The sequence below is a fragment of the Apodemus sylvaticus genome, chromosome 1 (genome assembly GCF_947179515.1).
Source record: "Apodemus sylvaticus chromosome 1, mApoSyl1.1, whole genome shotgun sequence".
NCBI classification, from domain to species: Eukaryota; Metazoa; Chordata; class Mammalia; order Rodentia; family Muridae; genus Apodemus; species Apodemus sylvaticus.
In genome coordinates, this window is record NC_067472.1 from 88,326,573 (window position 1) to 88,341,738 (window position 15,166).

A 15,166-nucleotide genomic window follows, 5' to 3' on the forward strand; every position below is an offset into this window, starting at 1 on the left:
AATTACATGGGGCTTTTAGCTCGAATCTGCATTGTCCTCAGAGGAGAACAATTTCCTTGTTTAAAAAACCTTTCCAATTCTGTATGAATGCACCCCCATTGCCATAACAAAGCCATTGAGGCAGCAAGAGGTCACCAAACTGCCTCCTCTAGTCTTCCTCCCACTCCCTCCCCAAGGAGTGTCAGTCCTTGAGGTCTGAGGCATCACTTAGTGAGTGGACAGATACAGGCAGGACTTCCTTCCCAGTTCCATTGCTGTGTCTTACACTTCTCGCCCTGGGCCTGGGTTGCATCTTTGAGGTCAAGATCAGCCATGTTCTTCCATTTTGATTCTTCCTGCCTTGCACTGGGCTGGTAGGCATGTTAACCAAGACAAGATGGTAGTCTCAGCTTGTTTTCTTGTGCAACATCAGCAAGGTTGGGCATCAGCATGTTTAGATGGTGGTGATGATGGGGATTTGGGAACACAGACATGGGCCTGAGACATTCTGCTTATGGAGCTGCTTGTCAGAGAGCGGGATGCAATCACTGAGCAGCTTCTCCTTGGAAACTGCTCCGTACATTGCTCTGCCACAGACAACAGTGCTGACCTCCTTTTGAGGGTATGAAAATGCAGACTCAGAAGGTTGCCTTCAGGCATCATGAGAACACAGCACTGATGGGAGGTGTGCAATGGTGTATTAGCTCAGGTTGTACAGACTGGGAAGTTTAAACAACCGACACTTTCCCCCCATTGTTCTGGAAGCCGCAGGTCTAAGACCTAAGTGCCAATAGATTTGATTCCCAGTTTAGGCCCTCTCCCCAGCTTGCAGGTGGCCACTTTTTTGCTGGTTTCTCTAAAGGAAGAGAGAAACAAAGATGGTATTCTGGTGTCTATTTGCTTAATTCTGTAGAACCTGGAACCAATCCTCATTTACTCAACAAACCTTAATGACCTCCTTCCAAGCCCTGTCTCCAAATCCAGAAACAGTGGTTTTTTTTTGTAGCATATGGAGAACATTTTTATTTTCTAACATGGAGGAGGCTGAGGTCACATGGCTTCTTCTCTGCCCTGGTAGAGCAGTTGCTAGTGTAAAAAATGTCAGCATATTTATTATTGTTGTTATCATTATTGCACAGGAATAATTATGCGTTGGGAAATGGTGACAACCATTCCTTCTTAATTGTTCCTAATTAGACTAATGTTTAAAGGACTGAGAATCCCATGGAATACCACAGTTAGGCTTTAAGGGCAAACCTGCAGAGAGCAAGCCACAGCAGGCAGAATTACAGAGGGTTGTGATGGCTGTGACTGGTTGATGCAGGACAGCTGATCCCTAGGTCTATGCTTGGGGCAAATGCTCCCACTGAAGTCCCCATGCAGACTGTGAAGGCATGGATTAGTGTTCTGAGTGACTGATTCTTCCCCCTCGGTGTCAGCTGCTTATGCGACACAATGGCAGCCCAGGTCAACTCTGCAGAACACCCCTTACTTTGGCAGTTCACAGAGCCTCTGCTGCAATCCCTGCTGGACTGTGGAACTTGTACAAGTCAACTGGACCCAGTGACTTTCAGGGTCCTTTCTGTGTGACCACACAGGGTGCAGGAAGGACATGGCGGGAAGGATCGGCTGGCTGGCTGGCTCTGGGCTCTGTTGTGTGTAACTCTCCCCTCAGCTCTCATCCACCACGGACTGGGATGGAGAGGAATGACCACACTTATGAAGTGTGAAGTGGGAGAGGATCTAGGACCAGCTAGGTGGTTCAGCTGGTGAAGGTGCTTGCCAGCAAAACACAGTAACAGGAGTTTGACCTCTACAACCCAAGGTAGAAAGAGAACAGATGTCTGAGGTTGTCCTCTAACCTCCATAATAACCCCCCTTCTCTCTCTCTCTCTCTCTCTCTCTCTCTCTCTCTCTCTCTCTCTCTCTCACACACACACACACACACACACACACACACACACTCAGATTTGAATCCTTGTCCTGATGTCCAAGTTTTTGAGACCCGGAATAATTCTCTTATTTCACAACTTCAGGTTTTTCATCTGTACAATGAGATCCTGGGGTGGCATCTCTCACCAGAGACTGTTTTAAGAATGACCGTGGATCCTACATGACAAATACTTGGCCCAGTATATCATGCCCAGTAAGCTCCTAGAAATGTCATCAACTGTGATTGTCTACGGGAGAAGGGAGAAGGGAGAAGGAAGAAGGGAAACTCTCCAGGGGTTCTGCTGGGCGTCTACTTTTAGGGCCCTGACAGGTTACTCAGCATGCAGAACCAGGATACAGGAAGTCACCAAGGGAGGAGAAGCACATAATAAAGATGTAAAAACTCACATTTTACATTTATTCATCTAACGGCTGTAATATAACTCTGCCCAGTAGGCCCTGTACTCCTCCAAATCTCTCCCATCATCAATATAAAAAGCAGCAAACACAAATCCCTGTTCCACTTGACATTTTAAGAGATGCTATCTATCCAGGTTGCCCTTGAAATGAACTTCTACCTGTTCAGAGGTGTCAGGAACAGGCAAGAGCAATAACAGACACCACAGTGCCATTTGCCTGCACCGTGGACCACCCTAGGCTCACATTCAAATCCCCAGCATGTACTTAGAGCATCCTTGCATGCATACCATTCCTGCCCATGGCCCCAGAGGAACAGCCAGGTTAAGATGGAGACCCTTGAGGTTCACGGGTACCATAGACCTGAGATCTGGTGAGACCATCGGCAGAGGGTTGTAGCACTTCTGGTTTTTTTTGTTTGTTTGTTTGTTTGTTTTTAACAGTGGCTCCCTCCTCTTCTGGGATTACAAAAGCAAATAATTAATATTGTCTAGTGGAGTTTCCGTGAAACAAACATAAGGATTCTGGGCCACTGTTAACATTTCACATGTTAAAATAAAATCTAGAAGTTAGTTGCTTTGCCCCATGAGACACATTTCAATTTTTGTGTGGCATCATGTGGTCCACAGCTTTAGATAATATGTTAGGGTGTGTAGATAATATGTTAGGGTGTGTAGATAATATGTTAGGGTGTATTTCCATCGCTCCTAATTGTGTCATCAGAGGGTTCTGGGTTAGCATATTGCCTGGATTCCAATAAACTCTCAAAGAGCAGCCTCTGTATGAAGGAACCAGCTGTGTTATATTGTAGGCCAGAGTAGAACGACTACTACTCAAGAACGAGCCATCCAAACCTTCCTCTCTAGCACCTGATTTTTTTTAAGAAGAAGAAATTTGATAGAAAGCACCACCAATTCTCTCCTAGGAGCCTGCGCAGTCCTTCTGGCCCTACAAAAGCTAGTGAGTCAGGAGGAAACTGCAGCACACTGGTGCTGGCAACACTCCTCAGGCAAACTCCCATCCATTTCCTGCCCTTTGTTCTACAACAGTTCCACTGCGGCTGTGCATCCTCCCTCCATCCTTATTTGCAGGGACTAAGATGATATCCTAAACCCAAGTGACCACTTGTGGCTTCCTGAGGAACATGAATGTTTTCCCTCTGCTCTCAAGAGAGGTCTGAGAACTCCAGCTGCTCCAGCTTCCCCCCCTTTGTCTAGTAGATAATGGTGGGGGGGGGTCTTCTTAGTTTCAAGAAGGCCCAAGAGCTGTCTGATCTAAAATACAGCTTGAGCATCAGGCAAGAGGAAAACAAACGACATTTCTGCAAAGGCGGGGGGTGTGGGCTGTCGGCTGGAAAAATAACAGGCCTAGAGATATGTTTATTTTGCTACTAGATGCAAACAAGGCCGTTAACAGCATAATTACCAGCAAGGCTCACTATCCCAGTCCCCGCATCAGCAGCAGCCTGAGCAGGTGCACCCTTTCAGATCCCACATTATCTGGGAGGAGATTTGGTTGGGTGTTTTTGTCCCTGGGGCTTCAGGGTCTCAGGAAAGAGGGTGTGCATTTCTGAGCACTCAGAGACAAAAGTGGTTCAGATGCTGAAAGAGCACAGGTCACACTCAGAGACCCAAGCTGGCACCCTAAAGCAACACTCCCTGACAAGTACTGCAGCTCATATATTTTATTGTTTTGTGTGTGCGTGCTCTTGTGCGTGTGCACGTTTCAGGTGTTGTAGGCCAGGAATTGTTCACCTTGTGTTTTGAGACAGGATCTCTTGTTAGCCTGCAAGTCAACGCTTGGGCTAAGCTGGCTATCCAGTGAGCCCAGATCTACCTGTGTCCATCTCCTCAGCACTAACATCACAAAGAACTCACCACCATTCACCCGGGTTCAGGGGATTAAGCTAATGCTTGCTGACAAGTGTTTCACAGACCCAGCCATCTCTCCAGCACCCACACCTCCCATCACAGCAGTTATTTTGCTATTTATTCTGAAATTCTGTGATGAATGTCTTTGACCCCACCTCCTGACAGTGGCTTTCAGCCCTCTGCCTTGTATTACAACCATATGCAGAGATTTAAATGTACAGAGATACTTACACGTAGGGAATATGTAATCAGTAGGTCCAAAACAGAGCCCTGGGTTTCTGAGAATCACTCATAGCCCAGAATTCCCTTACTGAGTACCTCAGCACGATGGTCAAGCCCCGATGAGAGAGAAATGTCTCCCTGCTGTATCCCCCAACCCCCAGAGCCTCAACCTGGGGAACTACCTGGTAAAAGCTTGCCAGAAGTTCTGGTCTCCCTGGGTGTGGTTTAGCTTGTGATCCCCCTGGGGGGGTCTCTGGGTGGGGCTCAGTAGATGATGGTTTGACCTGGCTGGGGATGGAGGGCATCAGAAGTGAGGATGCATATGAGAGTCTCTGTTAGGTTACACTTAGGCTATGGGAGTGGGTGCTGGGGGCAGCAGCCCCAGAAAGAGTTCACAAAGTTCTACCTGCCCATGACCAGAACAGGAGACACTCAGAAAAATGGGGAGACCTGAACTTAGATGTGGGCTGAGGTGATATTCTAGAAGGATCGCTTGAGGACTGGGGAGATGACTCAGTGGGTAGAACACTCACCATGCACGTATACAGAGCTGAGTTTGTATCCCTAGAACTCATGTAAAGAAAGACACAGCAATGAGTGTCTGTAACCTCAGAACTCCTGTGGTGAGATGAAAGGGGAGGAAACATGAATTCCTGGAAGCTCATGAACCAGGTTGCCTGGAATAGGTAATAGTGAAAAGGAGACTCTGTATCAAACAAAATGGAAGAGGAGGACAGACATGAGCTTGTCCTCTGATTGCCATGGCACATGTGCATCCATACTTACAGTATGGATCTACTGCCACCGCCTCGGCTGACACCACCCCTACCACCACCATCACCACCATCAAAAGAATGGGTTGCAAGTCTCTCTTTTTGGGAGACAGCTCCCTATCTGGTCTACAAATAGGTCTATCAGCTGTCTGAAGGTTCTTGGGCTTTTGTTTGAAGGGTTTAAGTACTTGGAAAGGACAAGAGAGACTCTGAAATGTTAGGATAGTTACTTTACACAAACAAATCAAACAGTGTTGAAGAGGATGCGAAGAAGCCAGAACTCTCACAGAGTGCTGTGGGAACGCAAAATGGTGAAGCCACTACGGACAGCATTATGGTTGGTACTCAAAAAGACCAAGATTGAATTACTATATGATTGAGCAATATACAAACTCAGTTATGAAACAGGGACAGGGTCCTGAGGAGATAGCTTTACATCTATGCTGATTCAAAACAGTCTAAAGTTAGAATCAGTCCGTGTGACCACACAGAAAACATTCAGCTTTTAAAAGGATGGACATTCTGACACAAGCTGAACCTTGGGGACATTCTGCTAAGTGAAATAAGACAGTTGCAAACCAAGCGCTGCGTGGTTCTACTCACACGGGGTCCACAGAGTTAGCAAACTCTGTTGCCAAGGACTGAAGCTAGTGGTGGTGGTGGGAGGGGGGCTGGCTTTCAAGGTCAAGACAGTCCTTGGCGACTGATGAGTATGATGATTGCCCAACAGGAACACACTCAGTACCACTTATCTGCATCTTTACAAATGGCAGAGATAGTAAGCTTCAAGTTACACATGTGTCACCACAATTATAAAACAGATGAGGAAGCAAAGAGAAGACACCTCCATCCAACCTTCTGCTCTAATCTATAGGCTGTGATTTCTCTGCCTCACAAGCAACTCTCGTGAACCTGCTCTGCCAAATTCTTCTCAGGCTACTGGGCTGTTCTGTTCCTTGCTCCATCTCCTACTGAAATGCTCTGTGAGTCTCCTGAAGGAGGCTGCCTGTGCAGGTGTGGGGCTCTAGCTCCCCAGGCAGAAGGTGGCCGCCTGGTTGTATTAGCTGTGAGGCTAAATGGCTGCATGGGGTCTGGAGGCTCGTATGGCTTCTGGATGCCTGCCTCTGCCTGGAGGTTGACAGCAGTTCTGTTGCCATGGTTCCGGAGCATCAGAAGCACTGGCCTTCTCCATGGTCTTCCCACCTCCATGTGGGCCCTCCCATCTCTTCTTCCATAGCCAAGATGGAGATAAGATCTCTTCCCTCAAAGCTTTCCAGTGTAGGTACCAAGGCACCAACAGATTAACAAGTGAGCTCAGGGCCCTGCTCTGTTAGCTCTTCTGTTTGACCTACAGATCCACTCAGCAGATCACAAGAACTTGACTGGTTCTTGTCAAGATTTTGACTGACAGTAGACCTAGGAAATCACTGGGTTTTTTAGAAGGAGTTCCATCTGCTGAATTCATCCATGGGTATAAAGGGTTCTTTCCACTGGCCTCACTAGGCTGGTTTTCACTCTTCCATCCCCAAGACACCCCTGAATTACTATACAAGAGGTTGGGCAGTAAGACAATGAGGAAGAAGATAAAAGAGGCTTAGATTTCAAACCGAGTTTCTGATTTTTATTTGTAACTCTGATTCTGCCCCAGGCAACTAGAATTTCTGGAGAGAGCTCTCCTATTCAGCAGAGAACCAGGAGTAAGCAAGAATTACACTAGAAATACACCTTGCCCACAGCATCTTTGGAAGGTTGGCACCCGCAAAGTGCTATGACTCATGGGCTGTGCACTCATGTCTGTGGCCACCACTTGGTGTCTGTCACAGGGATTCTTCCACCCCCAAGGGCTAATGAGGGATGGAAGGGATGTCGACATAGGAAAGACTGAGCACAGAATCTGGGTTCCCACACTTATTTCGGGGACCTCAGCTCTGCTCCAGGTCTTGTCAAATCTTTGACTTATAGTAGGCCTGTTACAGTAAGCCTGTGAAGTTACAGGCTTCTTATACATCATATATATATATATATATATATATATATATATATATATATATATATATATATATATATATATATATATAATATGAGAATCAAAATATGTGTTACAGTCCCTAACAGAGGTTCTAGAATATAATAAATATGCAGGAAGTGCTTCCATGTTAGGTCTCATACAAACTTGGTTTGGGGAGATCGTAGAGAGGCCTGACCACCTGCCTTCTGTCTCCTCTACTTGCATTTTCTAATTTATTCCCCAACACTGGTACTCTCTCAAGACACAGGTTTGAGTCTGTGGTTAACAAAATTTACATGTCTACATAGTGGGTCCCATGTGTTACCTTGTTATGGCTCTGTGTTCCCAAGAGGCAGAAAAGGCAAATCATAAGTTTAGCTTGAAATATGCAAACACTGTTTCCCTTAGGCAACAGCTTTTGTTAAATACATGTACACGTACACGCACATGCGCACACGCGTACACACACACATACACACACACACACACACACACACACACATACACACATACACATACACACCACAGACAGAATATGAATCCTGAGAGGAGCTGTAGACATATATAACCGTCTACTTTTTGCTAAAGCTAAAGTCCTAATGATGGATGTCTCTGTGCAGGTCCAAACCAAACAACAGGGAGAAATGTTCATGGCCTCATCCCTACATACATGTGGCTAGTCAAAAGGATGCTAGACATGGTTACTTCCTTGGTAGTAAGACATGAGAAACACAGTTAGGATCCCTTTTGATGAGAACTAGAACTTGGGAAGATTCATGTCTAACTATATATTGGGCATTTACTAGTTTCAACCAGAGCCTACACAGGGCAGTACCACATCAACAGAAGAAAAGGATGACATCTGAGCACACTTAGCCTGTCCATTACCCACACATGAATCTCCTTTACACACAAATTATGTCTTGTTTTCTCTTGAAACACTATTCAGACTCACTCTGCTTTTCACACCTTGGGAAGAGATGAGAGTCAAGAAATGACCACTTAGCTTTTTACTCCATCAAAGGGAAAGAGGAAATACTTTGAAGGAAGGGGGAATGTGAAGTCCTGCCTGTGATGCACACATCACCCCACTGCTGTGACCAGCCTGCGTTTACCCAGCACTTGCTATGCATCAGGCTCTGTGCGATGCCTCTGTGGGACCATTTTTCATTTTCCTCCCCTCCCCCAACAGCCTCTTGCAAAACGCACTGCTATGGTGCTCAATTTTATGGTAGAAAGTTGAGGCATACACAATTGAAGTAGTAGGCACCAACTCACATGGCTACCTGTGTCCAGGAGCTAACATGTCTATGACTCTATAAGCCAGTGAGTCTTAATTACCTAGAAGAGAGTCTGTATGCCCAATAATGGTGGGCAGAGAGGTGAGGGGGGCTCAGAGTGGATACCTCAGGCTGCTTCTGTCCATGAAGACTCCCTAAGTCCTCAAAGTCTCTTGGAAATGTCTAAAGTGGGTACTTCCACTCCTCTTTGGGAAAATTCTTAACTTTCGTATTCTTTCTGGGATGGAAGGAGTCGTTTTAGAAGCTACAGATGGAATAGCAGATGGAATGTGAAACCTATCAGAGTTGCCCAGGATGAAACCATTCATCTGCAAAATCCATATGTTTTCGTGTGGGGCGACTTCATAGAAACAACAGCAAGAGGAAACAGCAGAACCTGGAGCATGAGCTGGTGCTAGCCATGAGGCTGACAGGACAGAGTGCGCAGAAGAAGCTGAGGGGGTGGGTAGACTCCCTGGCAATTACCTGGGAAATAGAGGAAGAGCAAGCCGGGCACAGAGTCAAACACTGAGTGGTAATGCCAAAGGAGCCACAAAGAACACACCTTCAGCACATGGTCTGAGAAAGACAGCTGGGGCCCTTGCAAAGATAAAATAAAAAATGCAACCTGGGCTGCAGCTTAGATGGCAACAGTTGATGTGCACCGAGTACCTTGCAAATGCCTGGTGCTCTGCTACAATCTGTTATTGCCTCTTGGTGTCACATGGATGGATTTATGTCCCTGTAAGTCTGCTTGCTGATGCTTTGATAACTGACCTTGGATTTCCATGCTGGGCTGTCTGGTGAGGGTCTGAGCCTGCCTCCTCTAGGACCCTGACCCTTCTGGGTAAGTGGCCAGGGTTGGGACTGCAATCATTGCAAAGCAGCCTAACGAGGGGGTGGCAGCTGTGGGTACGCCTACCTGGCCTGCTTTCTCCTGTGTTTTCTAGGCAGCTCGCAACTATATAGACAGCCCAGCCTCCTGATTTTCCCAAGAGGTAAATTTCAAACAGAAAGAACATTTACTTTGGAAACGGACAGATCTAGTTTTAATCCTTGCTTTGTCATATCTTCATTGTATGATTGCGTACCTCAGTTTGGCCATGTATCTACTGGGTTCCCTACAAAGACTCAAGGAATGCCCTCCCACAGTAGTTATTATACATAGCATTTTGGAGAAATTTCTGAATTCAGTCCTTTATTGGAAGACAACCCCTTGCCCTATTCTTATCTAGCTAGAGTCACCTTTTCTCTGGCTGTTGCTCACTAAATTCCATCAGTTTTAGATTTCTCAGGTGGAAAATGTTCAGTTTTTATTAATTTTTCCCATTACATTTTCTCATGTAAAGAAGTGGTGGCTCTCAACTGCAGTTGATCTGGGGCCCCACGGGACATTTGACAATATCTTCAGATATCGTGTGATAAGGATATAAGTGGGCAGACCATGCTATTACGAGCTTGTAGGTAAAGACCAAAGACACAGATAAACACCTGACATGGTGAGGGGAAGCCCCAGAGTGAAGAATTTGCCAGCCCAAACATCAATAGTGCACAGCTTACAAAGCCTGGTCTGGAATGTTCTTCCTGCTCTTCTGTGCTCTGTTCTTACTTGCCAACTCATCTTGCTCTAGAATATATTCTAGGGTCTTTCTCATTTCGTATATGTGACCTTACCTGGGCTGTTACAAGCAACTGCCATTCTAGTAGGCTGCTTTGAGTTCAACATCAAGGTCAGATCTGTCCTTCCTCTGCGTGGAGTAACAGTTCCATGACATACCCTAGGAGTACTCTCTGACCTTGTGTCTTGTGTCTTGTTATCTTGGGATAGACTCTCACTATCTGTTCCAGCACTTCCAAGCGCAGCTACCTCTTGTGCACACCAAGTACATGCCGCCTCAGGGCTGGCCCAGCTCTTCTTTGCCTAGAAACACTTTCCAAGGCAGCATCCTTAGTTCATCTTCTTCTATTGTTATTCATAAGGCTTCTCCTAGCCTTTTTCATTAGGGACACAATGCACTCCCACTTCTTCCCTCTGCTTTCTGAATGCTATGCTGGCTGATCTCAGAGAGAAAACACAGCGCATCTTAGGAGGCAGAATGCTTCACTGGACAGGAAGCTGACTGCCTGTGCTTTTCTGTTTCCTCACTGTTACAGGAAGAGTGGAAGAAAGCAGGACCCTGAAACTGACTGCCTTGGAGCTGGAGACTGTCTCACCTGATGGGGTAGTCAGCAGCACTGAGGTTGATGAAGAAGTCCCAGGGCCAGTCAGTCATCTCCAGTAGATCCCGCATGCTCTGCAGGTAGGTGGACAGGAGGCTGGCTCCGCCCCAAATGGTGGCCATTCTCCAGGAGGTGACTCGGACATTGTCGTACTGCCTGGAGAACTGGAGCACTTGCCGATGCAGGTAATTGGACCGCTTTTCCAAGGAGAGAAAAGGAAAAAAGGGGGTCAGTATACAGCTCAGAGAACATCAGCCCCTAGACATCCAGACCACCTCTCTCTCTTGTGGTTGGTGTGTCTGATCACAGTGGAACAGGCTGTTGCTGATGTTGACCTACACTACATGATAACGAGGACGGCTGCATGGTATCTCAAGGCACCAAGCTCAAGAACACGGGGGCTAGCTAACTAAATTTGATGATTCTTTTCTTGACTTCAAATGACTTTGAAAAGCCATTTATCTTTCACTTTCTGTGACTCCTTCTCTTGCCCATGCTCAGTCTATGGATGCGGGAAGCATCACCTTGATTATCAATCCCGAGGTGGCCTGTAGTTCAGGACTGGCTGGCCAGAACTTGTTACTCCCTCTGTTGTTGGTAGGAGGTGAGGCTGTATGTTCTGTCCTTCAGGAGCACTTCTTTTCCCTTACTGATCATGGAGTGACTAGAAATAAATCGTGGGGATGAAAATAGCCCTTTTGCCCCTTTGGATTCATTTAGTGTTAAGACTATAACTGGGCCTAGTACTTGCTAGGTAAACATTTCACTACTATCTTAGAACCTCAGTGTGTGCTTTTCTGAGAAGAAAGGGGGCTGAACTTGACCTCAGAGCAACCTTTGCACTACCACCTTAGCTGCTCTAGGGTTCTAAACATGCACACATCTTGTGACATCAACAGATTAATGGGGACTTCTAGGAAAAGACGGCTCCTGGGTCAGCAAGTCAAGTGTGAGTTTTGGTAATAAGGTTTATTGGCACACAGGCACACCCACTGACTGACAGTTGTCTGTGGCTGCAGTCAGGCAAGGGAAGAACTGATTAGCATATGGTCTAAAAGGATATTTCAACTGCCTGGACTTCTCTAGAAAAAGTGAGCTCACTCCTAGGATAGCTACCTTCACAGATTTGTGAGGGCAGGCAGTGGGCACTAGACAGGGAGAAGAAGAGGTAAAAAACACAGCAAGTTAGGTTTTAAGAGGAAATTCTTGTGTGTGTGTGTGTGTGTGTGTGTGTGTGTGTGTGTGTGTATGATGTTATGTAAGAGGAAGACAAATACTACTAGTAATGCAGAATGTGGTTTAAAAAAAAAAAGCCCATGGGAGGATCTGGAGTGATCTGAATACAAAGAAATGAAAAGAATTAGAGGCTATGGATATGCTCATTTTCTGAACTGACTGGCTCACCGTGCTTACATATAGCAACATATCAAATTTGAATCAATAAATATGTGTAATTATTATGTGTCGAGGAAGACTGAAAAACAAATAACCAAGCCTTTCTATAGGAACAGCTGAGGGCCACAGCTAAACATTCTGAAACTAACACACACACACACACACACTCACTTACTCACTCACACTCACAAACATACACACAAAACCAGACTATTTAAGAATCACATGCTGCTGCTCTATCTCTAGTCTTCATCCTTGACTTGTGAGGTGGAAGGAAGGATCAAAGTTGGATAGACAGACTACAGAGGAAGCCCAGCACAGGGATATGAATAGTGGCTCCTTACCTTATCCACATGGATATAGTAGAAATGGTCTTTGTGGTAGATAGCCTTAAACATGCGCTGTAGCTGCCGAGAGGCGCGGCCATGGACCACCAAGACAAAGGCGATTCTGACTGGGTTGGCGGGCATGTACTCCACAGCATCCTCATCCCACTGGACATTCTTGTTGGCTTTGCCTGGGGAAAATCAGAAGACCATAGAGATGAGCTTGAGGATGACCTGCCCTTTAGGAAGTAGGAATTGTCTCCTACCCTTCCCCCTGGGAAGAATAGAATCCTAGAGCTTGAATCGACTGAATCAAGCAAGTCCTAGACCCTGATATTGTCGATATACAAGGTGGGAGGAGACTCTGTGGTGCTATGGCATTCTCTCTATACCATAGGAGTTGGAAAAGGCTGATACATAAATTCGGCCATGTGCTGGCTAGTTTTATGCCAACTTGACATAAGTTTTGGTCATGATGGCTCATCACAGCAATAGAGATTCTCTTGTCTCTGCCTCCTTAGCATGAGGATTGCAGGGCTGGCTCTGTTACACAGGGGCTGAGGATCTGCCCTTGGTCCGCTCTCCCTGTACTGTAAGCGCCTTTCCACCTGAATTGTTTCCTCAGCCATTTATCTTTCACTTTCTGTTACTCCTTCTCTTGCCCATGCTCAGTCTATGGATGCGGGAAGCATCACCTTGATTATCAATCCCGAGGTGGCCTGTAGTTCAGGACTGGCTGGCCAGAACTTGTTACTCCCTCTGTGTAACACCGTTTAGATGGATGCTTGGCCAAACAGGCAGCTTGCCAAGGAGACAATGCTTTGGTTTTGTTGGAGCCAATAGATAAAGCAGTTCTTGCTACACATCAAACTGGAAGATGGTAAGAACTTTTCCATTCCTACATGGAGAGAAGTTGCCAGAAGAAAACCAAGAAGAGGGAAGCTCTTCTGAGAGGCTGCATCTATCTAAGCCCTAATGACCCAGCTGAGCTCCAGGATCATCCAGGCTGGAAACTGGCCACTGTTATGGACTATCATCTGTAACTTTTGGAGAGCCAGATCCTATACCCAATCCACCTGGATAAATGGTTCCAAATACCTTTTATCCCAAAATCAGCCTTAGAAAATCCCCATCTCCAGGGCCAAGGCCAGTGGTTTAGTGTGTTACACTTTAGGACCCACCTGGTTTAGTGTGTTACAAGTTACACTGACTCGGTGCTGTCTGGATTTCCCAGACTGAACTAATCTCTTGTAGTTTAACTTTATTCTTGGCAGGGTCTGGGTTTGTGGGGCCCAGAACATTGCTATGGTTTCAGGTGTCCTGGGTGCCGACTGGGATCCCCAGGCATGCAGACCACTCAACCTGGTGGTCAGCAGCTTGGGAGTGGGAGTGCGTTGGTGGCTACCAGAAAGCTTAGTGGCTGCCAGATGAAGGCTCTTTCTAGAGGACAAGATTAATATGAAGGATGTCCAAACCCAGGATGGTGACACATATCTATAATCTCAGTATTTAGGAGGCTGAGGCAGGAGGATCACAAATTCTAGGCCAGTCTAGGTTGCATACTTATATATAAATCATTCATCTATTTTTATGAATGACAAAACCATCAAACCAAACCAAACAACCCCCTTCCCCCAAACCAACAGGAGTAAAGTCTAAACCACAGGGTTGGGCTTTCAGCTTGACACAGCCCCTCGTCTGACCTCTGCTCTGAGCAGCCACGTGACCAGCTCACCCCTCGATTTCTTGCTTTTTATGTGCACAAACTCCTTTATCTTGGGGGCGTTTTGACAGTGATTCCTCGTTCCTGGACACTGTCTCTGTGGAGCTTAGAATGGCTACAACTTCTTGTCACCAGTCCAAGTCCAAAAAAAGATTATCTTCACTCTCTCTCACTTTACCCGTTCCAATTTTCTGTACATCATTTAACACCATCTGAAGTTGTTTATGTGTTTGCTTGTTTATTATCTGAGCATTCCGCTAGAGCCTAAGGTCCAAGAGATGAGGGCTTTATCCTTCTTATTAACATCAGATGCATCATGCTTAGGTAAGATCCAGTGCACGGCAGGTGCTCTGTGAAGAACAAAAGCTTCAAGTGTGGACGTGCCAGCTCTGCCCAATAACAATACCTGTTTGGAGCACTGGTCTGGCCTTGATCTCATTATTTCATTAATCGTCCTGGCAACCCAGCAAGGTTGCTATTACCTCCATTCTTCAGACGGAAACCCTCGGCTTAGAGAGGCCAAGGGATTTGTTCAAGGTCATGCAGCTTTAATTAGTTAAGCTGAACTGTAAACCCAGGTCTTAGAGACTGTACCCTTAATCACTAACTTAGACAACACAATCACACTAAGACCTTGCAAAGAAAAGTTGACAATGATGTTTGTTGATGAAACACATTGTAAGTTACTGGAGGTAAGAAGGCAGGGTTCTAGAGGCTTCTAAAAGGGTTATTAAAGAATTTCTCTATTTGATGAGGAATTGACTCTAGATGACCAATAAAGCTTCAGATATCCATTTATCCATAACCTATTGATTACATTTACCCATCCATCCATCTTCCCATTTCATTCGTCTCCCTCTCCACTCATCCATTACTCTACCTATCTACCCATTTCATATGTACAATACATATACTCTTCCTGTCTCTCTCTAACACACACACACACACACACACACACACACACACACACACACACACTCCATTTACCCATTTACCCACTTCATCAATCTATTCACCCCC

The 15,166-nt window shown here is 45.9% G+C and overlaps 1 protein-coding gene across 2 annotated transcripts in view; it reads right to left on the reverse strand.

The window, feature by feature from the left end:
• Xylt1 (xylosyltransferase 1) overlaps positions 1–15,166 on the reverse strand; it is a 286,991-nt gene that overhangs the window by 62,472 nt on the left and 209,353 nt on the right. For both annotated transcript variants that reach the window (XM_052200661.1, XM_052200654.1), the window contains 2 exons: positions 12,442–12,614; positions 10,697–10,899 (listed from right to left, as the gene is read on the reverse strand). In XM_052200661.1, coding sequence (XP_052056621.1) covers positions 10,697–10,899; positions 12,442–12,614 — 376 coding nt within the window. The remainder of the gene's footprint in view (positions 1–10,696; positions 10,900–12,441; positions 12,615–15,166) is intronic.